General features: G+C 49.2%; 1 protein-coding gene across 3 annotated transcripts in view; it reads left to right on the forward strand.

The window, feature by feature from the left end:
- Positions 1-24,566, forward strand: part of UPF1 (UPF1 RNA helicase and ATPase) — a 35,991-nt gene that overhangs the window by 5,170 nt on the left and 6,255 nt on the right. Inside the window, exons 2-17 of one of the 3 annotated variants that reach the window (XM_054578903.1) lie at positions 9,754-9,896; positions 11,387-11,476; positions 13,612-13,779; positions 14,130-14,310; positions 15,680-15,841; positions 16,455-16,572; positions 16,717-16,815; positions 17,573-17,681; positions 17,786-17,945; positions 18,045-18,163; positions 18,611-18,775; positions 18,878-18,992; positions 19,538-19,681; positions 20,062-20,275; positions 23,710-23,827; positions 24,167-24,323. In XM_054578903.1, the coding sequence (XP_054434878.1) occupies positions 9,754-9,896; positions 11,387-11,476; positions 13,612-13,779; positions 14,130-14,310; positions 15,680-15,841; positions 16,455-16,572; positions 16,717-16,815; positions 17,573-17,681; positions 17,786-17,945; positions 18,045-18,163; positions 18,611-18,775; positions 18,878-18,992; positions 19,538-19,681; positions 20,062-20,275; positions 23,710-23,827; positions 24,167-24,323 (2,262 nt within the window). The remainder of the gene's footprint in view (positions 1-9,753; positions 9,897-11,386; positions 11,477-13,611; positions 13,780-14,129; positions 14,311-15,679; positions 15,842-16,454; positions 16,573-16,716; positions 16,816-17,572; positions 17,682-17,785; positions 17,946-18,044; positions 18,164-18,610; positions 18,776-18,877; positions 18,993-19,537; positions 19,682-20,061; positions 20,276-23,709; positions 23,828-24,166; positions 24,324-24,566) is intronic. The other 2 variants (XM_054578904.1, XM_054578905.1) reach the window with 2 other exon arrangements.

Consider the following 24,566-nt stretch of genomic DNA (forward strand, 5'->3'; position numbering starts at 1 on the left):
GTACAAACCAATATTAACTAAAAACTAAAATTCTCTCTCAGTCTAGCTCCCGCATACCAGAAAGAGACATCTTTTCAGTAGCTTCATTGAGGTATGATCACATACTGTAGAGCCCTCTTGTTTGTGAGTGTGCAAGTCCGTGTTTTTCTAGTAAGTTTGCAGGGCTGTCTATCACCCTGGTCACTTGCAGCCTTTGACTTCTCCTTCATGCCACCTTTTCTTACCTCTTCCAGTTTTGCACTTGCTAATCTTTGTAGTCTTTGGTCAACAGCTGCAACAGAGAAATTGGGTGATCTGTGCTTAGTCACTCTTGGTTGTACATTGAGATGTGCTGCCCAATGTGCTGGACCCTGAACTGGGATTCAGAAGCAGAAGGTGAGGCCTGGGAACCCTCATGGGTTGGTCCACATTTACTTCTGTCCCCTCTGTGCATGCCATCAGGCTACCCACTTCTGCCTGGTCACTGGCTCCTGCCACCCAGCAGTTCTGCTTGCTCTGCCCTCTTCATGTACAACAAGCAGTGAGTCTTTTGCCAACTCTAGCTGCTTTGTTAGAAATGACAGGTGCTGCCAGACTGCAGTTGACCTTAGGGATGGTGAGGGCCCAGAAGAGGGAGTGGTCTGCCCTGAAAAGGGAGAGACTTTGTGAGTGGTTCAGGAATGTGTGTCCAGTGAGTAGAGGGGTGGGCACAGGGTGCTGCATGGGGCTTGGAGGAAGAGTGGGTGTGAGTGAGGCCTGATGTACCATGCCAAAGGGCCTGGGCCAGATCTGGAGCCTTGCAGAGCTTCTGAGGGGTGCCTTGACCTCATTTGAGAGGAAGAGCTCTTCAGTGGATGGCTGGAGACCCAGCAGAGTGTGGCCTAGGCCAGAAGGAGAGTTCAGACAGAGGTACTGTGGTTGGATGTGTGCCTGCATGCATGCAAGTGAGTGTGTAAATTACCGTGATACCATGCTGCCACAGTGGCCACTCCTCCTGGGCACGTGCTTGTCCTGCACTGGACGCCGCATAGCTCCTGAGTCCTCACAAGGAGTTATGCCTAGAGCAGATACGAGTTCCTTCTTTCCCCCTCCCCCGCGGGCGCCCCCCCCCCCCCCCCCGCCATTGTTTAAGAGGGAGAGGAAGGGAAAGAGAAACATTAATCAGTTTCCTCTCGCACACCCCCAGACAGGGGATTGAACCCATAACCCAGGTGTGTGCCCTGGCTGGGAATGGAACCCACACGTTTTAGTCACGGGATGACACTCCAGCCAACTAAGCCATATCAGCCAGAGTGCTCTCTGTGGTTTTTATCAGGGCCCAGGATCCTGGGGGCTGAGGCAGAGCTCCCCTTGGATTGGAGGTGTGAGTGGGGGCAGTGCTGGTTAGCATACTCTTTGGGGGTCTGAGAGGGGCAAGCGGCCTTGCTGAAAAGGAAGTGGCCCCACCAGGGTGACAAGTATGAAGGCCGAAGGGTTCAGGTTCTTGGCAGCTGTGGTGATCACTGTGGCAGTTGGTCTTATGGTGCAGGACAGTCCATCCTGAAGAACAGAGCCATGATGTCCAGCTGTGTTCAGTGGGACTCAGAGCAGAGTGTGGCCTTGGAAGGTGCAGAGGGGAAAGTGAGTCCAGCCAAGTCTCCAGGTCTCAGGAGGTCCTTGAACTCTTCTTGCTGAAAGAGCTTTCCTTGAAAGCAAAATGCTGCTTCCTCTGATAAACATGGGAGGCAGAGTGGACCTGTGGCTGGCAAAGGGTCCTGTTCCTTTTTATATGTGTTGGTCCAGTAGCAGCTTGCGAGCTGGATGACTGAGCCAGGCTTCTCAGGATCCCTGTGGACTCTTGCCAGGAGGCTTCTAGACAGAGCAGATGTAGGCTGCCTGCTGAGCTCTGTGAGCCCTTTTACACCACCGAAGATGACACCTGCCTGTCTGCTTCAGCTCCTTGCAGAGCTCAACTGCCAGGGATGACAGCCTGGAGAGGTGGCTCTCCTCACCTTGGGTGAGAGGCACTTGATAGAGCTTCTGTGGATTCTAGGTGGCCACCGGTATTGTGTAAAAATGTTTATTAAGGGTTCTGTCATGTGCAAGTAGTGAGAATAAATCCTGTCCATCCACTGCCTTAATTCGACAGTTGTGAAGATTTTTCTCTCTCCTTGTTTTTCTTCACTACAGCATTTTTTAATTCTTTTTTAAAAAATTATATATATAATTATGCTATTACAGTTGTCCCATATTTTTTCTCCCCTTTTCCCTCTGCACTGCATCTCTCCCCACAGTATCCCCCCCCTTATGTCCATGGGTTGTACATATAAGTTCTTTGGCCTTTCCATTTCCTGTACTATTCTTAACCTCCCCCTGACTATTTTGTACCTACTATTTACGCTGCTTATTCTCTCTGCGTTTTCCCCCTATTTTTCCCCCTCACTTCATCCTCCCCTCTGATCTCCATTTCTATGATTCTGTTCCTGTTCTAGTTGTTTGCTTAGTTTGTTTTTGTTTTTGATTTATTTTTAGGTTCAGTTGTTGATAGTTGTGAGTGTGTTGTCATTTTACTTCTCATACTTTTTGATCTTCTTTTCCTTAGATAAGTCCCTTTAACATTTCACATATAAGGGCTTGGTGTTGATGAACTCCTTTAACTTGACTTTATCTGTGAAGCACTTTATCTGCCCTTCCATTCTAAAGGAGGGCTTTGCTGGATAGAGTAATCTTGGGTATAGGTCCTTGTCTTTCCTGCCTTTGCATACCTCTTGCCAGCCCCTTCTAGCCTGCAAGGTTTCTTTTGAGAAGATAGTCTCATGGGAGCTCCTCTGTAGGTAACTGCCTCCTTTTGTCTTGCTGCTTTTAAGATTCTCTCCTTATCTTTAATCTTGGGTAATGTAATTATGATGTGCCTTGGCATGTGCTTCCTTGGGTACAACCTCTTTGGGACTCTCTGAACTTCTTGGATCTCCTAGGTGTCTATTTCCTTGGCCAGATTGGAAAAGTTCTCCTTCGTTATTTTTTCAAGTAAGTTTTCAATTTCTTGCTCTTCCTCCTCTTCTGGTACCCCGATGATCCGGATGTTGCAGCGTTTAAAGTTGTCCCAGAGGTTCCTAAGCCTCTCATTTTTTTTAAATTCTTGTTTCTTCATTCTGTTCTGGTTGAATGTTTATTTCTTCCTTCTACTCCCAGTCGTTGATTTGAGTCCTGGTTTCCTTCCCTTCACCGTTGGTTCCCTGTACATATTTCTTTATTTCACTTTGCATAGCCTTCACTTTTCCCTCCATTTTGTGACCATACTCAACCAATTCAGTGAGCATCCAGATTACCAGTGTTTTGAACTGTGCATCTGATAGGTTGGCTATCTGTTCATTACTTAGTTCTGTTTTTGGAGTTTTGATCTGTTCTTTCATTTGGGCCATATTTCTTTGTCTCAGCGCACCTGTTACGTTGTAAAGGCAGAGCCTTAGGTATTATCTGGGGGGGGCAACCCAGGTTGCTGCATCGTGGTGATGTCTGTGGGGGACGGGTCCGAGAGGGAACATTGCCGCTTGCTTGGCTCTCTGCTGGCTATGTCACTTCCCCTGCTACCCACAAGCAAATCAGGTCATTATGGTGCTAATTCCCAGGTGGGTGGGTTTGTGTATGTTCTAGGACCCCATGGGTCTTTCCAACAGGCTCTCCAGTGAGGCTGGGAGTTTCTCCCGCTGACAAAACCCCCACAAGTATTTACAGCCAGAGCCTTTGAGGCTTTCCTTTCCCTGCACTGGAACCCTGGATTGTGCAGTGCCTTGCTCTCCAGTTGTTCCTCACCGTTTATCCACCTGCAAATGTGGGACCGCCCGGTCGGCCAGCCGCAGCCTCGCCACGTGTCCTCTCCACCCTAGCTGCCCATCTCTGCCCCTCCTGCTGGTCTGGATGAATGTTTCTTTAGCTCTTTGGTGGTTGGACCTTCATACAGTTCGATTTTCTGGCATTTTCTGGAGTTTTGTTGTTTTTAAATCTGTTGTTTCCCTTCTTTTGAAACAGATTGTGCCAGGAGGCAGAGTATATCTACCTACACCTCCATCGTGGCTGGAAGTCTGTTTTTCTTCATTGAAGTGTTTTAACATGTCACTTCACCTTCCTTCTGAGGTTGTTCCATAAAGATTAGCCATACCACACTGTTGACCTACAGCATTTAATCTGCACTTGTAGAAACGCAAAAGGACACTTTTCCTTTGTAGCTGTACTGCTGTTGTCAGGTGAATAGGGCCAACAGTATGCCAGGATCATCTCTTACATGGGGCTTCCTTTCTCCACGATCAGATTCTTTGTTGGTCAGAAAGTGTTGCATTTGCTTGATCAGGACCTGTTTGAGGTCCAATGTTAATGTGATTGTCATGTCTTCCTCTCCTACTCTCCAGGGAAACTCTCCCCATTTGTCTTTTTTTTTTTTTTTTTTTTTTAAGATTTTATTTATTTTTAGAGGGGAAGGGAGAGAGAAAGAGAGAAACATCAATGTGTGGTTGCCTCTCATGCGCCCCCCCTACTGGGGATCTGGCCTGCAACCCAGGCATGTGCCCAGTCTGGGAATCGAAGCAGCAATCCTTTGTTTCGCAGGTCAGTGCTCAGTCCTCTGAGCCACACCAGCCAGGGCTCTTCCCCCTTCTTTTCATGCCACTAAACTGGGTTCCAGTTGGGTCATTGTCCTGTGTTGTATCCCACCTTCTGGATACACCCTGGCTTCTTGCAGGTGTTCAGGGGATTTCCCCTCAGCCTCAAGCTCCTTTGAGAGCTGGGCAGGCAGGGGCAGCCCAGGGTGGCTGAGGACATGTCCAGCATCCTTAGAGCATGGACATGAACTGCAGGGGTTCACTTAGCATGCTGACCAGAACAAGGACCCACTGTAAGAGGGAGGAGGGCAGGTACCTTTTATCCAGAATCCATCCAACTCTCTGTTGGGTGGGACCATGCTTTTGTAAATCCAAAGTGGTCAACTCTCAGTGGAATGTGGTTAAAACTAATAGATTAGAGGAGGCTAAGAGACATCACCAATAATGTGTGATCATTCACTGGATCTTGAATTTAAAGAACCATAAAGGACATTATTAGGACACTGGGGAAGTGTGCCTTCTGTGTATTAGAGAGCAGTATTGTATCTTGAGCATGATGCCTGTATAGGCATGCCTTGGAGACAGTGCGGTACCAGACCACTGCAATGAAGTCAGCCATGCCAATGTTTTGGTTTCCTGGTGTGTATAAAAGTTATGTTTACAATGTACTGTAGTCTGTTAAGTGTGCAGTAGCATTATGTCTAAAGAAACAGTGCACATCCCTTAATTTAAAAATACTTTATTGCTATATAGTGCTAACCATCATTGGAACCTTCAGTGAGTTGTGATCTTTTTGATGCTGGGGGTTTGTATAAATAAAGCAAGCAAGCAAGCAATATTTGCAAAGCACAATAGAACAAAAAATCACTCTAAATTTGATCAGGAAAATAAAATGTGCGGAATGAGGAGGAGAGATCAGGTGTAATGAAATGTGAGTGGCTGGTAGATCCCGGTGCAGGATATGTGGGTATTTCATTTTGGGACTTTTTAAAAAATGGGAGGGTGGATCTTCTGTTACTCTTTTCCTGAGGTGGGGTTCAGAGGCCTCACAGCTCCTCTCTGCCTCAGGCTACCCTGAGGGAAAGGCGATTTCCCACTCTCTCTTTTGTACTTAAACCTTGGGAATAAAATAAGTGATGAGTCACTTCACAGCCTTTGTGTTTTGGATGAGATATATTTATTTAACCAACACTACGAGAGCCTTCTGGGGTATGGGTTCAGTTCTGGGCACTGGGATTGTAGCAGGGAGCAGGACAGACATAGTGGCTTCACTGTGTTTCCTCAGATGGGGTCAGGGGAGGCTTCCCTGCAACATGCCCTGTGGACTGTGACCTGAAAGACCAGGAGCTAGCTGTGCAGGGGCCAAGGGACAGGGAGTGCTAAGGCCTCAAGACACCAGCTTACTCAGAGACTGGGGGACAGAAAGGTCTGTTTCATATTGAGTGGTATGATGCTTATGAAGTTTGGAGTAAAAGCTGTGGTCTAAAAGTTCTTTCCAGAATGTTGAGGGGTAGCTTTTGAATGTATGTACTTTCCTTTGGGAATGAAGCGACCTCTCTTCCTGCTGCTGTGATGTGCACAGTCTGAGTTCTGGAACTTTCGTGGGCAGAAAATCCCTGCAGGCCGTGATCAGATCAACAGCCCATAGATGGATTTCAGATAGTGAATATTCAGAGCACAGAAGAGGGAACTCTTTCCCCAGTGGTGTGGTACCTGGAGGGAGGCTTGGAGTACCCATGGGTGCAGAGAGGCCCTGTCCCTCTTGAGCCCAGCAGGATCCAGTGATCCTGGCTGGAGACAAGAGGTTGGTGACCTTGGAGGACTTCAGTCCTGTGCCAGCTGAGGACAAGGATACCCTGCATTCCTTCCGTTGTGTCACCTGACGTGGGTTGTTGGCCTTCTCTGTGCCAGGTACACTCTAATGCTTTAACTCATTTAATTACAATTTTTAAGGTCAAATGTATTTTTGAAGTTAATGTTATCTTAAAACTTTGCAAAAAGTAGAAAGAGAAACTTAACAACCCAGCTATCGAGGTCAGTTTGTGTTGTGGCCAGATTACAGCTGGGCAGGAGTAAGGCTTAGTGGAAGCTAGGAGAGTGTACACACACAAGCACACAAGTGAGGGGAACCACACCACACTCCCCAGCCAGGCAGTTGTAGGACCCTTGGGCCTCGGGGGATCTGTCCTCCCCGGCTTTAGGGAGGGTACAGGGAGTCCTGTAACCTTGGAACTGTGTATTCTGTTGTCTCCCTGGAGTTCCAAGTGTGGACCTAGATTTCCATCCCTTACTAAGCCTGAAGGGGTCAGTATAGTTTAGAGAGGGTTGCCACATAGCTGTACATGGCACAGGTGGTCAGGCTCCCTTAGGAGCCTCACATGCTCCTGAGGTGCCTCATCCCTCCCCCTGGGGAGGGGAGGTGAAGTGTGAGGCAGGAGTGGGTAGGATGAGGGCCTCGCAGGTGGTGTTTATTTTCCTCTTTTACTTCACATACTAATTTTGAAGTTTAGGGAAAATAAAGATTCAGATACCTCCAAGAATAAATCATTTTATGTAATAGCTTATGCAACCTGATGGGATTTTAGAAGTTATTCTAGACTAGGAGTGAGTAAACATTTTCTTGAAGGGCTGGGTAGTAAATACTCTGTACTTTATGGGACAAGAAGCAAAATTGAGGCTGTGTTTAGCCTCATTTTATAAATCATTTAAAAATGTAAATACCATTCTGAGCCCTAGAAGGTAACCTGCAGGCTGATCCCACTTTCTCAGCCCTGTCCTGCGACATGTGAGAGAGAAAGAGATATATATTTCCACCTCACTGCCATGAGTTGAAATCAGGTGCCATAAGCTGGCCATTCACTTTCAGAAAACCAACACGAATGTGCCTAGGTAGTCACACCAAGAGACACTGTGAGCCAGCAGTGCCGGTCCTGCTGGTAGCCTCACACCAGCGTTGCCACTACATGTGTTAAGAGAAGCATTGTCAGATGGAGAGGTAACTCCTTTAATATCCAATATAATTTAATCAAATGAAAACTGGGCAAAGGACTTGGATAGACATGTCTCCAAAGAGGATATATAAGTGGCTAAGAAACACATGATGAAAAGATGTTCAGTATCGGTAGCTATCAGAGAAATGAAAATCAAAACCATGATGAGATACCACGTCATGTCCGTTAGGATGGCTTTTTTGATTTTTTTTTTAAACAGAAAAATTATAGCAAGTGTTGACGAGAATATGGAGAAATTGGAACCCTTGTGCACTGTGTTGGGAATGTAAAAACAGTATAGCTGATGAGGAAAACAGTTTGGTGATTTCCCAAAAACTTAAACATAAAATGACCATGTGACCCAGCAACTCCACTTCTGGATGAATATCCAAAAGAAATGAAAGCAGGATCTCTAAGAGATAGTTGTATGTCCATGTCCACAGCAGGATTATTCACAGCAGCCAAAAGATAGAAGCCGCTCAGGCGTCCACTGACACATGGCTAGGTAAACAAAATGTGGTAAATCTCTGCAGTGGAATATTATTCAGCCTTAAAAAGGAAGGAAATTCTGGCACATGCTATAACATGGATGAATCTTGGGGACATTATGCTAGGTGAAATAAGCCCAATGCAAAAGGACAAATCTGTGTGATTCCACTTACATGAGGTTCCTAGAGGAGTCAAGTTATAGAGACAGAAAATAGAATGGTGGGTGCCAGGGGGAGGCCAGGGAGGAGTTAGTGTTCAGTAGGGACAGAATTTGGAAAGATGGAAAATTCTGGAGATGGATAGTGGGAATAGTTACACACCACTGTGAATGTATTTAAATGCTCCCAAACTGTACACTTAAAAGTGGTTAGGATGGTACATCTTATGTTACGTGTATTTTACCACAATTTTTTTAAGGAGATAAAGAATTCACAAAGATGATGTCATAGCATTGTTTTCTTTGCATTAAAATTTAAAAGTGGATTTTGATTTTTTCCTCTTTGAGAAAAAAATGTTTCAAACAAAACATACAGTCCTGTAATTAATCTGGTGTTGCATTCCTGAAAAAGCATATTAACATGGTGGCTGACATTGTGAAATGGGGTTCTGATCTGGGCTGAAACTTACAGTCATAGGTGTTCCTGCAACGGGATGCTGACTTCCTGACACCCCAAATACACCTTTGAAATATCTGGAATGCCCCTCTTGAGAATCGTTGTCATTAGGTTTGCACAGGTGACTTGGCCAGAGCGTGGATAGGGAAAGCCCCTGTGGGCACTGCTGGCTCAGGCTGTGCTGGATCTAGTTTTTGGTCCCCTGGCTCTGGGTGGCAGAGGCTCTGCAAGGGGACAGGGCTGGTGTCTGCACTGGGGATCCTGCCACTGCTCCCCACATTCATTGCTACACAATGCTCCTGTTGTCTGACCCAGCCTTGTGTGGGCCATGGCTCCTGGGAGGAAATGGCAGGACTCTTGTCTGCCACCTGAGGTTCCTGGGGTTTGACATTAGGGTTGCTGTTCTCCTGAGGGAACTGAATCTCTGTGCTCCTGAATGGACTTGAGCTCAGCAGAGGTACCTGTGAAATCCATGGCTTAGTTACTTCAAGTTGCCTGTTTGTGTGTTTTTGCTGTTATAACATAAACGATAATACAATTTAAGATTATTGACTGAATTTGGAAGGTTATCCTAACATTCAGTTTCTAATTCATAATCAAGAAGTGCTGCCTTCCGGAGAGGGTACCAGGGGAAGAAGTCCGAAGGAGATAACTGCTCTCCTGCATCTTCAGGGCTCACAGCCATCACTTCGGGGTGCTTAGACTCTGGGAGGACCTTTCATTGTGTGGGATTCCAGGCCCTCTGGCCTGATACTGTGCAGCTGTCCTCAGAGGGGACTTCAGCTTGCTTCTAAAAAGTCATCTTGCTCCTGTGACCCTCAGTGATGGTAATGAAGCATTTTCCTCTGCATCCTCGTTGTAGTGGCTCCATGGGGGTTGGGTCTGGCTGCTCAGAACTCAGGGCAGATGACCAAAGCCACCAGTGCCCTGTTTTTGTGTGGGTAGGGAGAGAGTGAAAAGTCAAAACAAGACACCGAACTGCCTCAAAGTGGAGAGTAGGCCGGTGCTTCACAGGAGGGTTGCCATGACTGCTCATGTGGGGAGAAGCCGCATGCTCAAGGCATGGAGGCTGCAGGCTCGCCTGGTGATGCGGCTGTTCTGCGATAGGTTGGAGGACCCGAGGGCATCCTGCAGAATGGGGCCGTGGATGACAGCGTGGCCAAGACCAGCCAGTTGCTAGCCGAGTTGAACTTCGAAGAGGATGAAGAGGATACCTATTACACAAAGGACCTACCAGTACATGCCTGCAGGTGAGCATCAACAGCAGAGGTGTACAGAGCCTCTGCATTCCAGGCGTGTCCACTGACTTCACAGAGACCACTCCAAGACCAGGGACTTGAATGCTTGGTAATAAGGAGGTTGCTCAGGACTGTGTGTATACGTTATTGGGCAAGAGGATGGGCTCAGCACCCTCCGTCACCCCTGATTCTTTCAGCAGGTAGGGAAAGGTTCCCCCTCTCTGCCTTCCTCAGGCCCTGGGGGTGTTTCTGGTATCTGTCCCACTCACTTAGAACTCTGTTCATTGGGAGAGCATTTGGGTTGATAGGGTAAATAGACCCACTAAGATTTTTCTTAACAGAGATATTACTGTCACATTCTTTAAAATGTCTGCCTCTGGTGTGTTCAAGATTCCTGAAAAGTTGGAAGTGAATAGTAGTGGGTAGACCTGCATGTTGAACAAAATTTGCAATTCTTATCTAGAGCAGGACCTATCCCTTGTATTTGGACTTACTCTTGCTTTTTTGTTACACACACAAGAGGAAATTGAGACCAAAAGAGGTGAGACGATCTTGCTCAGGGCACTCAGCCAGTTGGGGCAGCTCTGGGCCTGGGCCTCTACTCAGCTCTGTCTGCGCCTCGGGCACGCTGCCCCTCTGGGGTCTGCCCACTGACGGACTGAGTGCCACACGCCATCCCCACCACCCCACAGAGGTTTTTACTTTATTCTCGCTCTTTGTTCACTCTCATTTACAAATGTTTTTACATATGTATGAGTGATGTGTTAGTGTTTCTGTCATATGTATAGTTGCCAATCCTGGTGACACTGCAGGTGGTTAAAGTGTACAACCCCGGCCCCGTGTGTGGGTGTTGTGGGGGGAGGTTCTTGGTCGAAGCACATTACGGTCTGAGACTGCCACAGAGAATTCGGTGGAGAGCCAGTGTCTTTTGTGTTTGGTGAGTTGACTTTCAGGAAAAAACGAGGCCTAGGAGTTGGGGGGTGGGCTCTCCTAATGTTCTCCTTTTGAGCTGAGCTCATTCTGCGCCAAGGGCTGACTGCTGCTGGATCTGTTCCTGAGAGCATGGCGCCCTCTGCCGGAGTGTGAATGAAGTGTGGTCACAGCTCATCTTCCCTGTGCCCAGAGCTACACATGGACACCGTTTTCTCTGCTTCTAAGTCATGTTCCTGAAACTTAAGGCCACGAAGGTGACTAGGTTGCCTTTAGGGTGTTGGTCCCACTTGGCACCTCACACAGAGCTTGTCTCTCCCACTTGGAAGGAGCTTTACTGCCATCTGGGGTATGTGAGGTTCTCCACAGCATCCCAGCCCCTTCCTGCATTCACAGGGCCAGGAAGCCTCAACAGTTAACTGATTGAATTGTGTTGGTAGGATCATTGGGTTTGAGTATGTGTTTAATGAAAAACATAAAAATGTTGTAAGAGGAAAGAATTTTACATTCTGCCAAATTAAAAACAGAGAGTGACCTTCCAGCTTTAACTGTTCATGTTTTGACTTTTTTAGTTACTGCGGAATACATGATCCCGCTTGCGTGGTTTACTGTAATACCAGCAAGAAGTGGTTCTGTAATGGACGTGGAAATACTTCTGGCAGGTAGGTATCAGGCTGCGCATGTGTCTTTAATCAGGCTGTGCTCAGATTTGTGTGTAAATTATGGAAATGCTGAAGCGAAGCACAATATAAGATCACTCTAACAAACCTGGGTTTTTTCCTCCTCTGTGACGGGTTTAACTTGAAACAGATGGTGGTGTGTGAATGCCTTAATGTATTTACCCTTGATTTATTCTCTCGTTCTTTTTATTATGCCAGTATGGTTGGCTTAATTCTTGTTCCCAGTTGTTATTTATATTTTTCTGCAAGATGAGCTCCTGGCACACCCGTTCATTTTCATTATGAGGTGCCCAGAGAGGATGTTCCCAAGACAGTAACGGGCATCCATGGGAGCCACTTCCTGAGAAGGCTGCCTCAGTCCTGAGCTCATTGAGTAGTACGGAGGCTAACATGAGCCAGACCCCGAATCATCCAATTAAATCAAGTTCCGACCAGTGCTGGCTCTGAACTCCCTCCTGAGCAGCAGCAATTGTGACTGGGCCCGTGCTGTGCTTGTGCTTGTGCTTGTGCTTGGTGTTGGGGTGTGAGCAGTGTTTGGATTCTAGAGAGAGTATGTCCACCCAGCTCAAATGCTGGGACTCTTTGGAGCCCCCACCTCTGGCTCACTCCACTGCCACAAGAAGCAGAGCATAGTCCCAGTGGGACAGGGCTCCAGTCTCCAGCAAGGAAGTGGCATTTTCTGAGGTTTGTGTTTGGAGAAGTAAAGTGACAAAAGCCGACAGGTGGGTTTATATGCACAGAGCCCCCCCCACCCCCCGCCCCTTCCTGTGCCTTCAGCAGCCATGGTTTGGGCCTCATCACCATGCTGCCTGAGGACGCAGAGCGGTCAGATCTTGGGTCATCTCAGAGTTAGGATGTGAATTGTGGGGTTCTGGGTAAGACAATAAAGGGGGCCGATGCTTTTAAAAGATGGTAAAGAAAAAGCATCTTCAGGGTGACCAAAAGAGATTCATGTCCCATTTTCAGAATGTTCTGGGCAATTTAACTGTCACCATGTTTGCATTAGTTCCTCTCCTGCAGGAAAAGCAATTAAACAAAACTTGTCTTAGTTGGCAACCCCAGCTTCTGGTCAGCAGAGCCAAAATCTGGGAAGTAAAGGGAGGCTCAGTCAACCAGCATCGCATTCGCTTTACAAGGTTCGAGTGAAAGCTGACAGGCGGCCTGTTGCCAGTGTAGTGGGGTAAGGTGGGCAGAAAGTAGAAGAGGAAACCACTGGTTCTGGTAACATGCCCAGTGGTGGTGGCCCCAGAGAGGAGTAGGGGACTTTGGAGGGTGCCGAGAACGGCAATTGTTAGATCATCGGACGATAGGCTTTGTGGAGCCAGAGAATGTTGGCGTCTGAGCCTGACCTTGGGACAGGAGGGGTTTCCTGATGTGAAGGGAGGGCTGCTGCAAGAAGTGTTCCACAAGCCCATAGCCAGGCGGCAGAGAGCCTGAGGCAGGGCCTGTCCCACCCACAGGCCCCAGCCCAGCTGGCTGGGCACAGACCCTGGTTTAGGTGAGCTGTAGCCCAGAAACGAGAACAGCGGCAGAGTCCTGGCCATGCCAAGACAGCAGGGTTTCAGAGGGTTTCATTGGGCCCTTGTGCTTCCTGAGAGTAGCCCTGAGCCCCCTATTAGATACATTTTACTGTCCTCAGGTTTCTAATATGTGTGCTTATCAAGTTTCCTGGCTTGCAGCAAATTAGGAGGAGCATTGCTCCTGGCAGCCAGCACAGGGCCACAAGAAGTGACTTTGAAAGAAGCAGCAGAGAAGCCACAAGGAGCAAGAGGAGCTGGGAAAGGGGCAGCAGCTGGGGCCCCAGCTCTAGATCCAGTGAGGCCCAATAAGTTGGATTTATAAAAGCAGGAACTGAAAGAAAGAAAAAAAGGCAGAAACTATGTGAAACGTGTTAGGAAAATTTTCCTTAAAAGTGGTTCAAGGCGAGTTGAGTTTTGCGCTCAGTGGGGAGCCAGTTCAGGGGCGGGCTGGTCTCCTGGGATGCCAGATGGATGAGGTGTGACCGCCCCTGCTAATGGACCGTGAATGGTACCGGAACTTTTAACAGGGGCTCGAGAATTGAAAGTGGTGAAAAGCCAAACTTTGGGTGTTAACTATTTATCATTTCCTGATTTAAGCCACATTGTAAATCACCTTGTGAGGGCAAAATGCAAAGAGGTGACTCTGCACAAGGATGGGCCCCTTGGGGAGACGGTCCTGGAGTGCTACAACTGTGGCTGCCGCAACGTCTTCCTCCTCGGCTTCATCCCTGCCAAGGCCGACTCGGTGGTGGTGCTGTTGTGCAGGTGAGGGCGCCCCAGTTTCTCTGGGGGCCGGCTCTGATTCAGTGATTTCTGCTGACTGGCTAGGTGTGAGGATGGTAGGGGGTTGGGGTTTGTTGGAGAGCTGGGAATGTTGAGTAACTCTGGGGGTGCGTTCTGGTTAAATCATAAAAACAATTCTGTAAAACCAAAGTCTGTTCTGAATTTTAAGAGTTCAGAGCTCAAGTGTGTGGGGAAATCCAATTTATTACTAACAATTTAAAGGTAATGTGATCACATAATAAAAGGTAGGGCCTGGCACCTTGAGGTGAAAGGTAAGTCTTGGGGCAGAGGTCATCCTTACCTGGGCTCTCCTGCCCTCGGGGCTTCTGTAGGCAGCCCTGTGCCAGTCAGAGCAGCCTCAAGGACATCAACTGGGACAGCTCGCAGTGGCAGCCCCTGATCCAGGATCGCTGCTTCCTGTCCTGGCTGGTCAAGATCCCTTCAGAGCAGGAGCAGCTTCGTGCCCGGCAGATTACTGCCCAGCAGATCAACAAGCTTGAGGAGCTGTGGAAGGTAAGGCCTGCTGAGAATGCATCTGCTTCAGCACCAGTTTCCTGTAGACCGGGGGGTGGGGGACCGGGGAGCTGTCTTCATAAATAGGAGAGTGTGGAAGGAACTCCCGGGAGACTCTGCAGTCCCTACCTGGAGGGGTTCTGACAGGAGCGCCCCGAGCAGCTGTGGGGGGCCGTGTAAGGAGGAGCTAGGGCCTGAGTAGATAGGACTGTGAGTGCGTTTTAACCCTTGCTGGGCCTTTGATGCGTCTGAGCCAGGGCAGTACCAGGCCAGGGGTGAGCGTGCAGTGGGAAAAGGGGTTGGGGTCCCAAAGGTCAGAGATGTGCGGCCCAGCAACTGAAGGAGAGAGGAGCCCCGGTTGCGTGGTAGGGCACCTGCCCTGCATGTATTCCCACTTCTCCAGGGAAGCCCTTCTCTGGTTCTGGCTGTGAAGACCTCACTGTATAGTCCTAATAACAAGGCTAGAGTGTTTTTTTTTTAAAGATTTTATTTATTTCTAGACGGAAGGGAAGGGAGGGAAAGAAACATCAGTGTGTGGTTGCCTCTCTTGTGTCCCCGACTGGAGACTTCGCCCACAACCCAGACGTGCCCTGACCGGGAATGGAACGGCTGGTGACCCTGTGGTTCTCAGGCCAGTGCTCAATCCACTGAACCACACCAACCAGGGCACAAGGCTAGAAATTTTAATTAGGCACCCATATAACCGGAAATCTTAAATGTGAATTTATCTTTACTTCAAGTGTAAATTAAAATATTTTTCAGGCATTGTCTAGCAAGGTGCCTTTTCACTTCCATTTCGGGTTGCCACAGTTTTTCCATATTCCAGTGGCCCAGTTATTGTTCTGTCCCTGCCAGGAAAGAGCATGAAGCCCTTTGGTGTAGTGTAGGATCAAGAGGAAATGGGGAGGTGAGACTCGTCTCCCCCTCTGTTCATACGGCCAGAGGAACTGGCGGTCTTTCTGGCACCTTGGAAGAAGTGCCGTCCCTTCCAGTTTAGGGCCAGGTGATTGTGGAGGATGCAGCCATTTGATGGTGTGGGTGTGTTAGTCGTATACCTGGAGTGTGATTGCCGAGACTTACCCTATTGGTTTAACCTTGTTAGGGGTTGTTAGGAGCAGCAGCTGAGGCTTGAGCGTGGCCCCGGCAGACATCCAGCTCCCTGTGTCACGTGAACTTCTGACAGGAGGGCTTTCCCACAGGGGTGACACTGCTGACTGCTGGCGCCCTTCTCTGTGTTAACCCAACATTGGCTTGTTCTGAGAAGTGATGGGTGTGCCCCCGTCTCTCTGGTGACTGGTGAGCTTGAATATAGTCCGTTTTATACACAGACAAAACCAGGGGCGAGCTCAGTGTGGTTCTTGTCTTCTAGGAGAACCCTTCTGCCACTTTGGAGGACCTGGAGAAGCCGGGTGTGGACGAGGAGCCGCAGCACGTCCTCCTGCGGTACGAGGATGCCTACCAGTACCAGAACATATTCGGGCCTCTGGTCAAGCTGGAGGCTGACTATGACAAGAAGCTGAAAGAGTCACAGGTGATGTGGTGTGTGCCGGAGGATGTGGTGGTTTCAACACATCTTGCCTGAGCTATGGGGAGGGTAGTTTTCCCTGCAGGCTGCCGACGCTGTCATGACTAGAGAGATGGAGCCGTGGATGGAGTGCAGATGCCTCGTCACTCAGAGCTAGACACCAGCCTGGGTGTTAGCTGCTATTAAATCCAACAAAAGTCCTTCACGGTCGGGTTCTCAGCTTTTGCCCATAGCCGTGAGCGTCAGACCCAAGGAGCCATGGCGTGTGGTGGGCGCTCCTTGTGCTGGTCCCTGGAAGAGCACGTCTAGGGAGCCGCAGTGCTGGGGCTCCTGGACCGTGTCCTCAGCGTTCAGCTTCCTTCTCGCCCTCTGAGGACCTCTGAGAGCAGACGTCGCGTGGAGGCTCCTGGCCGTCTTGTGGGGGTTCTGGGGATCCTAATGTCTTCTCTCCCAGCTGTGCCCATGTTGGTGTTTCAGGCTGCTGGGTGCTGCTTGCTGCACCCTGGCATCATGGCACATGAAGTTGCCGTAGGGGACACGCCTACGGATACCCAGACACAGGAGTCCAGGCCGTGTCTGTGTCGCAGGCTAACAGGGCTCTTATTTTTCATGTGCTCAGACTCAAGATAACATCACGGTCAGGTGGGACCTGGGCCTTAACAAGAAGAGAATCGCCTACTTCACTTTACCCAAGACTGACTCTGGTAATGAGGATTTAGTCATAATTTGGTTAAGAGGTGATTTTAAGTTTTAAAATATTTGTGACTATTAAGTAGCATAAAATTCCTAGTTGTGCCCTTGTAAAGTGACCCTTAATTTAAACTCTTTGTGGTGGCAGCCTAGGCATATGTTGAAAACGCTTATTTTCTTTTTCCTGGAAGACATGCGGCTCATGCAGGGGGATGAGATATGTCTGCGGTACAAAGGGGATCTGGCACCCCTGTGGAAAGGGATCGGCCATGTCATCAAGGTCCCTGATAGTATCCTTTGTGTGAAGAACAGCTAGCATAGGAGACCTGTGTGTGGGCCACTGTGGGAACCAGTACTGGGGCCTTGGGTGGAGGGTGTGGCGGGGGCTGTTGAGGTCCCTTTGAGTTAAGTTTGTTTCAAGCCACTCAGCTCTTTCTTCATTCAGACTCTGAGGGTGCACCATTTATATAAAATTAATATAAAAATTTATTTATATAATTAATATGAAGCGCTGCTTTGCCTGGAGCCAGGATGCTTTGAGATCTGTACCTCTGGGCTCTCTGAAGCTCACGGTCAGAACCTGGGTTCTATCCCTGACTGGTGTGGTTCAGGCATTGTTCTGCAAACCAAAAGGCTGCCAGTTCAATTCCCAGTCAGGGCACATGCCTGGGTTGCAGGCCAGGTCCCTGGTTGGGGGACGTGCAGGAGACAACCACACGTTGATGTTTCTTTACCTCTTTCTCTCTTCCTTCTCTCTAAAAATAAATAAAATCTTTAAAAACAAATTAAAAAACCCCTGAGTTCTAGATGTGGCCAATCCATCCCAGCATCCTGGGTGACACCGAGAGGCTCACGGAGCAGTTGTTGGAGACTGGCTGCAGGGGACCTGGATACCGTGGACCGAATCTGTCAGTGAGAACATGGGTCTCATCGGCTGCATTGTCACCTTTTGGTGCAAGGGGGGGATCTCTTTCAGTAACAAATGAGGGCTCTTCAGAAGGGTTTAGTCAGCTTACGACGAGGGTTAACCTTAACTCAGCTGTACAGATTATGGCGACGAGATCGCCATTGAGCTGCGGAGCAGCGTGGGTGCACCTGTGGAGGTGACACACAACTTCCAGGTGGATTTTGTGTGGAAGTCCACCTCATTTGACAGGTACGACTGCCTCAGTTTCCAGCTCCTCATGATTCTCCCTTTCTGGGGTGGGCCTTAACCACCAGCCTGTGTGAGCACGTGGCCGACCGATCACTTCCCCACAGGATGCAGAGTGCGCTGAAGACCTTTGCTGTGGATGAGACCTCCGTGTCAGGCTATATCTACCACAAATTGCTTGGCCATGAGGTGGAGGACGTGATCATCAAGTGCCAGCTGCCCAAGCGCTTCACAGCACAGGGATTGCCTGACCTCAACCACTCTCAGGTTCTCATTGCACTGGGGATGGTGGGGGCCTGGCATAAAGAGCTGCTTGGTGGGGGCCCCGAGGGCATCTGCATCCTTAACGGCTACTTGTATCTTAAGGTTTACGCCGTGAAGACTGTGCTGCAGAGACCACTGAGCCTGATCCAGGGACCACCAGGAACAGGGAAGACTGTGACCTCAGCCACCATTGTCTACCACCTGGCACGGCAGGGCAACGGGTAGGGGTCTACAGGCCTGACTGCAAAACATCTTGGGAGGGTTAGCTGCTCATTGCACTTTACATTGTTTGTGTTAGGTCAGGCCTCTGGTTGCTTTTAACAAGCCGATCTGGTGCTCCTAAAGGCAACACTGGTCAGCTCACCCAGGTGGTGCTGTGTTACATGTACCTCAACCCGGGAAGTCTTGGCCGTTGAGACGAGGAGGGGTGAGGATGAAGGGCTGTTATTAGCAGTGCTTTGCATAAGTAGAGTGAAAGCTGGGTGGGAACAGGAAGCTCTGGACTGGCTGGGTTTTTAGCGTCTTCTGCATTGTGCTGTCCCTGGCTTTAGTCTTACATTATGAGCTGTCTACACTGCCCGTGATTCAACACAATAGTCTTGACTACTTAGCATTTTGTGAATCTCCTCTGAGTGAGCTCTGAGACATTCATTTGCCTTATGTTGAAGGCCCGTGCTCGTCTGTGCTCCAAGTAACATAGCTGTGGATCAGCTGACCGAGAAGATCCACCAGACTGGACTGAAAGTCGTTCGGCTCTGTGCTAAGAGCCGTGAGGCCATCGACTCCCCGGTGTCATTCTTGGCCCTGCACAACCAGATCAGGAACATGGATAGGTGGGTGTCAGGTACCCAGCTGCAAATGAGAGGGGTGAGTCTCCTCTCTCTGGCCCTGGCACACAGTCCTTCGAGACCACCGACATGCCCCTGTGCTTCCAGCATGCCAGAGCTCCAGAAGCTGCAGCAGCTCAAGGATGAGACTGGGGAACTGTCATCTGCTGATGAGAAGCGGTACCGAGCCCTGAAGCGCACAGCTGAAAGGGAGCTGCTCATGGTGAGGGCTTGGGCCTTAGGGCGTTTGAGCACCGATGGCTCCATGAGTCAGGTTGTTACTAGCTTTTGGAAGAAAGCTTAGACGTGCTACTTTTTTTTGCTTTCTCTGAAAACAAACAAACATGATTTTTGAGTAGTTTCTACTCCCTGCCAGCCTCCATGCTGCTGGGAGCTTGGGATTCTGATCTGCTCCCCCCGCCCCCCCGCCCCCGTGGGTTTGCTGTTTCTTGACAAACCAACCAAAAGTGGATCCCAGCCCAACGCCTGTTCTCTGGCTCAGCACTGCCGCTCAGAGGCTGTTTCAAGCACTGAGCCGTGTGCGCTGAAAGGTTTTCTAGGGTAAGGCCCCACCACCTAGGATCTCAAAAGTTCATGTCACCTCGGCATGGGCAGTGATCACTCTCAAGAAGAAACAGCTTGTTTCCCTGATTGTGGGGAGAACAGGGACCATAATGGCATCCTGTCCTATCCTGCTTGCCTGCTTTTCTGGGCTTGATAACATACTGTTGCAGATGCTCCTGATGCTCCCACATTCTTCTTCCATAGAACGCAGATGTCATCTGCTGCACCTGCGTGGGTGCGGGAGATCCTAGGCTCGCCAAGATGCAGTTCCGCTCCATTCTCATCGATGAGAGCACCCAGGCCACCGAGCCAGAGTGCATGGTACCCGTGGTCCTCGGAGCCAAGCAGGTGGGCCAGTGCCACTTCCATTGTGGTCCCATGTGAAAACTGGTGTACGTTCTCTCTCGTTCCAGTTCTGTATAATTCTTAGTGCTGGAGGTTTGGGTTTTTTAACACCCTTTGAGGCTCTGTGACACCCTGGCAGAGCCCAGGGATGTATGGCACGCCCTTTGAGGGGGTCTTTGAGAGTGCCTCTGTGTGGGTCCTGAGTGCAAGCCTGCATTTGTTTCATGTCTGTGGTGGGCACTTTTCCCGTACCCTGTCAGCATCTTACTATGGAATTCGCGTGCCCGGGGCATTATGGACCCCAAGCCTCTTAGTCTTCTGAGAGTGGACGTCTCAGCTCCTTCATGCTTGAACCCCTCACCTATGTGGGCCTCTTGTAACAGCTGATCCTCGTGGGCGACCACTGCCAGCTGGGCCCTGTGGTGATGTGCAAGAAGGCGGCCAAGGCCGGACTGTCTCAGTCGCTATTTGAGCGCCTGGTCGTGCTGGGCATTCGTCCAATCCGCTTGCAAGTCCAGTATCGGATGCACCCTGCACTCAGTGCCTTCCCATCCAACATCTTCTACGAGGGCTCTCTGCAGAACGGTGTCACTGCAGGTAATACTCGGCAGGAGGTAGGTGGGGGTGTATGAAACCTTGGGTCAGTTCCTTCCTGGGTGGCTTCACCTAGCAACTACTTGTATGTGGGGGGCACTTCCAAGAGGCACCATAGTCAGCAGGACAGCATTGTCCACTCTGGAGTGCTGGGTAGCCAGCTCTCAGAGCCCATGGCCGGGGGTCCATAAAACGGGGGGGCAAGACTCCTTTCAGAGCGACATTAAGACAGCAGGTGCCCTTCGCTGTGCTTCTGTGCTTACGCTGTCACTGACAGTGCAAAAAGAGCGCTGGGAGTCGGCGGGAGGGCCTCAGCATGAGTCTGGATGGTGTCACCAGACTGCTGTGTGTCGTCACTGCCACACACTCACAGCAAGCAGCACCCTAAGTACGTATCATTGTGACACTGGCATGTATGCAAAGTGCTTGAATGAAAGGCTCACAGATAACAAATCATTGTTCACATGCGGGTGTATCTGTCAGGTGTTTTCCTGGAAATAAAGCAAGCTGTGGCTTCAAGGAAAACAACAGTTTCTACCACCAGTGATAAAATCTGAGCACTCAACAGAAATCAGTGTTTTAGAAAATCCAGGTCCCCAGCATGAGCTGACTGAGTGTTCCCAATGCTGAGTGGTTTTTCAGATGAGATCAAGGTGGTGACAGTGTCTCAAGGGGAGTCAGGAGATAATCTCTCATCCCAACAGCCAGCCAGGGTGTTGCAAAGTCAGTTGGGTCAAAGGCTGTCCCAAGCACAGGTCAGAGCAGAAAGGATGTCAGCATATAGCTCTACAGGGTACCTCCTGATTCTCTGCGGGGTAGAGAGTCAGGTGAATTCCACAGTTGTCAGAAAGGCTGTAAAATATGTCACTGGCTCATGGGAGACCATGTGCAGGAGCAGATCCCAGTGAGCCAGGTAGCTTAATGAGTTGCACAAAATTACTACGTGTATGTTTTAGTGGAAAATACGGTAATGTTTTTATTTTTAAAAAATTCTAACATCAATATGTAACAGGCTTGTTTGTTGTTTTTTGTTTTGTTTTGTGTTTTTCTTTTTTTGTAATTGGGCCTTTTTTTTTTAAGATTTTATTTATTTTTAGAGAGAGAGAAAGCAGGGGAGTAAGAGAAGGAGAGAAACACTGACATATCTCAGTTGTCTCTCACACACCCCCAACTGGGGTCCTGGCCTGCAGCCCAGGCCTGTGTCCTGACTGGAATCGAACCAGTGACCTTTCAGTTCACAGGCCAGCACTCAATCCACTGGGCCACACGAGCCACGGCGAATTAAAATTTTTTAAAAATATATTGATTTTAGAGGAAGAAAGAGAGGAAAACATTGATTTGTTGTTATACTTATGTGTTCATTGGTTGATTCTTGTATATGTCCTGACTGGGGATCAAACCTGCAACCTTTGCATATTGCGACAACGTTCTAACCAACTGAGCTACCAGGCCAGGGCCACTGGCTTATTTTTATTTTTTATTTACTTATTTTTTATCTTCAGCTGAGGGTATTTTTTTTTATTGCTTTTAGAAAGGGGAAGGGAGAGAGAAAAACATTGACGTGAGAGAGAAACATTGATTGGTAGGTGCTGTGACTGGGGATTTTAAGCCCACAACCTGGGTATGTGCCCTGGCTGGGAACTGAACCCATGACCTTTCAGTCTATAGGGACAGGATCAACCAAGTGAGCCACACCAGTCAGGATTTTTTTTTCAAAGATTTGATTTCTTTTTAGAGAAAGGGGAAGGGTGGGAGGAAAAAAAAACATCAATGTGTGGTTGTCTCGGGCGCACGCGTGTAAACACACACACACACACACACACACAGCCACCTCCCCCACCCCCCCACCCCAATATGTGTGTGTATATATATCCTGGGACCTGACCTGCAACCCAGGCATGTGCCCTGACTGGGAATTGAATCGGTGACCCTCTGCTTCGCAGTCCGACACTCGGTCCACTGAGCCACACCAGCCAGGGCCCAATGGGTCTATTTTTAAATGAAGTAATAGATATCTTAAATTTTTAGGTTTTAAAATAAAGCAACTCTCAGTATGTGTAACCCATGGAAACAGTAGCTCTTTTGCTTCTTCAACTCTGTTCAGAGTGTGTTGGGGCCCTGAGACCTGTGTTAGAGAACCACTGACTTAGAGTGTTAACTCCAGCAGCCCCACTTTATAGATGAAGAGGTCAACAGCATGCCCATCCAGGGCCACACAGTTACCACGCATGGAGGTCCTAGGAGTTGCTACCATAACTGTCATCACCACAATACTTAGAATGCTGCTGGTCCATCAGATGCCGGGGCCAGGAAAGGCCAGACCATAAGGAGCTTGTGATTCTCCAGTGTGGCTGGCACTCATTGGAAAGCAGCTGCTTAGCCCTAGTTTAGGGACCAGTGGTGGTTCATTGCTGTCAGCATATGACAGCAGTGAATTAGTATTTATTTTTAGAGATGGGGGAAGGGAGGGAGAAAGGAGAGAGGGAAGCTTCGATATGTAAAAGAAACATCAGTCGGTTGCCTCTTGCACGCCCCCAGCTGGGAGCCTGGCCCACGACCCAGGCATGTGCCCTGAATGGGAATCGAATGGAGCTGGCACCCTTTTGGTATGCAGAATGATGCCCAACCCACAGAGCCATACTAGTCACAGCCAATTGGTTTATTTGTAAAATTCTTAATTGAAGTGTGAAGAACACTCAAATCCTAAGTGGTGTTCAACTTAGTGCGTTTTCACTAAGTGAACACACCTGCATAACCAGCACCTGCCCAGTCTCCAGGATCTCCTGTTCAAGGTAGTGTGGCACCCAGACCCACTGACATGGGGCATGTTGACAGCTGTGGCTGGAGTTTTTACACCACAGAAATTGGTAGGCGATACATACCAGCCCCCGCCCCTTGGTCATTAAGCGTTTCCCTGGAGCCCTTAGGCCAACAGGCCGCTGCACTCACCAGCTAGCCTCTGTCCTTGCTTGAATGATAGAGATGGACTTGACCTTATTTTCAGCTCATCATGAGGAGCCTCGTACCGTATATTCTTGCACGTTGATGTTAGGTTATTGTGATATGGAAATAGTTTCCTCATGCTGATATGCTGGTTAGATGTAGCTTCTCCAGCCTGGTCTGTGACCATACAGGTTGCCCCACAGTGCCATCCACAAAAGCCAGTTGTAGGAACTTCTGGGTCATGTGAGGACTGCAGCAAAGACTCTAGAAGGAAACAGGAGAATGTCTTCATGTGGGTAAGCATAGATTTCTTAAACTAGCTATAGAAAGCACTGACGAGTGAGACCCGAATTGTTCAGGGAGTGAGCAGCTCCTTCATGTGCATGGCATCACTCAGCCCTGGCCCCTTGAGCAGGCGACCCGTTGAGGTAGCCTCCGGGTGTGTTTGTCTTCTCTGACGAGAAGTATTGCCTCTTTTCCCTCCCCCATAACAGCGGATCGAGTGAAGAAGGGGTTTGACTTCCAGTGGCCCCAACCTGATAAGCCAATGTTCTTCTATGTGACCCAGGGCCAGGAGGAGATTGCCAGCTCGGGTACCTCCTACCTGAACAGGTAAGCAGAGGTTTGCTGACTGCAGCAGCTGGTTTTGGTGGCAGTGTGGCCAAGCTGTTGATCAGTGTTTGTAATGCTGGGCTGAAACTGCCCTCCTTACTCTGTTCTGTTCAGGTTTCTCAGCCCGCAGCATGTTCTCATTTTGCTTTTCAGTATAGTTTTTATGTTGAGCAGATCCTTTTTGTGCCCACGTGTGGTGAACTTTTTCTGTTCTCCATGACTCCCTCGGTCCAGGACAGGGTGGCCCGTCGTGGGCATAGCTGCCCCTGCGCCTCCCACAGCCTCAGGTCTCAGGAGCCCACAGGTGCAGCCCGGGAACTGAACACCTGGTTTCCTTAGGACGGAGGCTGCAAATGTGGAGAAGATTACCACGAAGCTGCTGAAGGCAGGCGCCAAGCCAGACCAGATTGGCATCATCACGCCTTACGAGGGCCAGCGGTCCTACCTCGTGCAGTACATGCAGTTCAGTGGCTCCCTGCACACCAAGCTGTACCAGGTGCGAGCTCCGTCCTCCCCTGCCAGGCTGACCGGACTGCCTGGCCAGGGAGGGTCGCATTCTGTTATTACCATCTTTTCTGCCCCTGTCCTGCACGTCAAGATTTCGCCTTAAGAGTAGAAATGTGGGCCAAGGTTGATGCACGAAGGTGTTTTTCTCAGGATACTTTCTAAAGCAAAACTTGAAAAGGCTTCAGAGTTGACCAATAGGGCTGTAACTTCTGTTGTGCAGTGGGCGATTCAT

The sequence above is a fragment of the Pteronotus mesoamericanus genome, unplaced genomic scaffold (genome assembly GCF_021234165.1).
Source record: "Pteronotus mesoamericanus isolate MK-2021 breed Mesoamerican mustached bat unplaced genomic scaffold, CSHL_Meso_final contig_502, whole genome shotgun sequence".
In the NCBI taxonomy this organism is placed as follows: domain Eukaryota; kingdom Metazoa; phylum Chordata; class Mammalia; order Chiroptera; family Mormoopidae; genus Pteronotus; species Pteronotus mesoamericanus.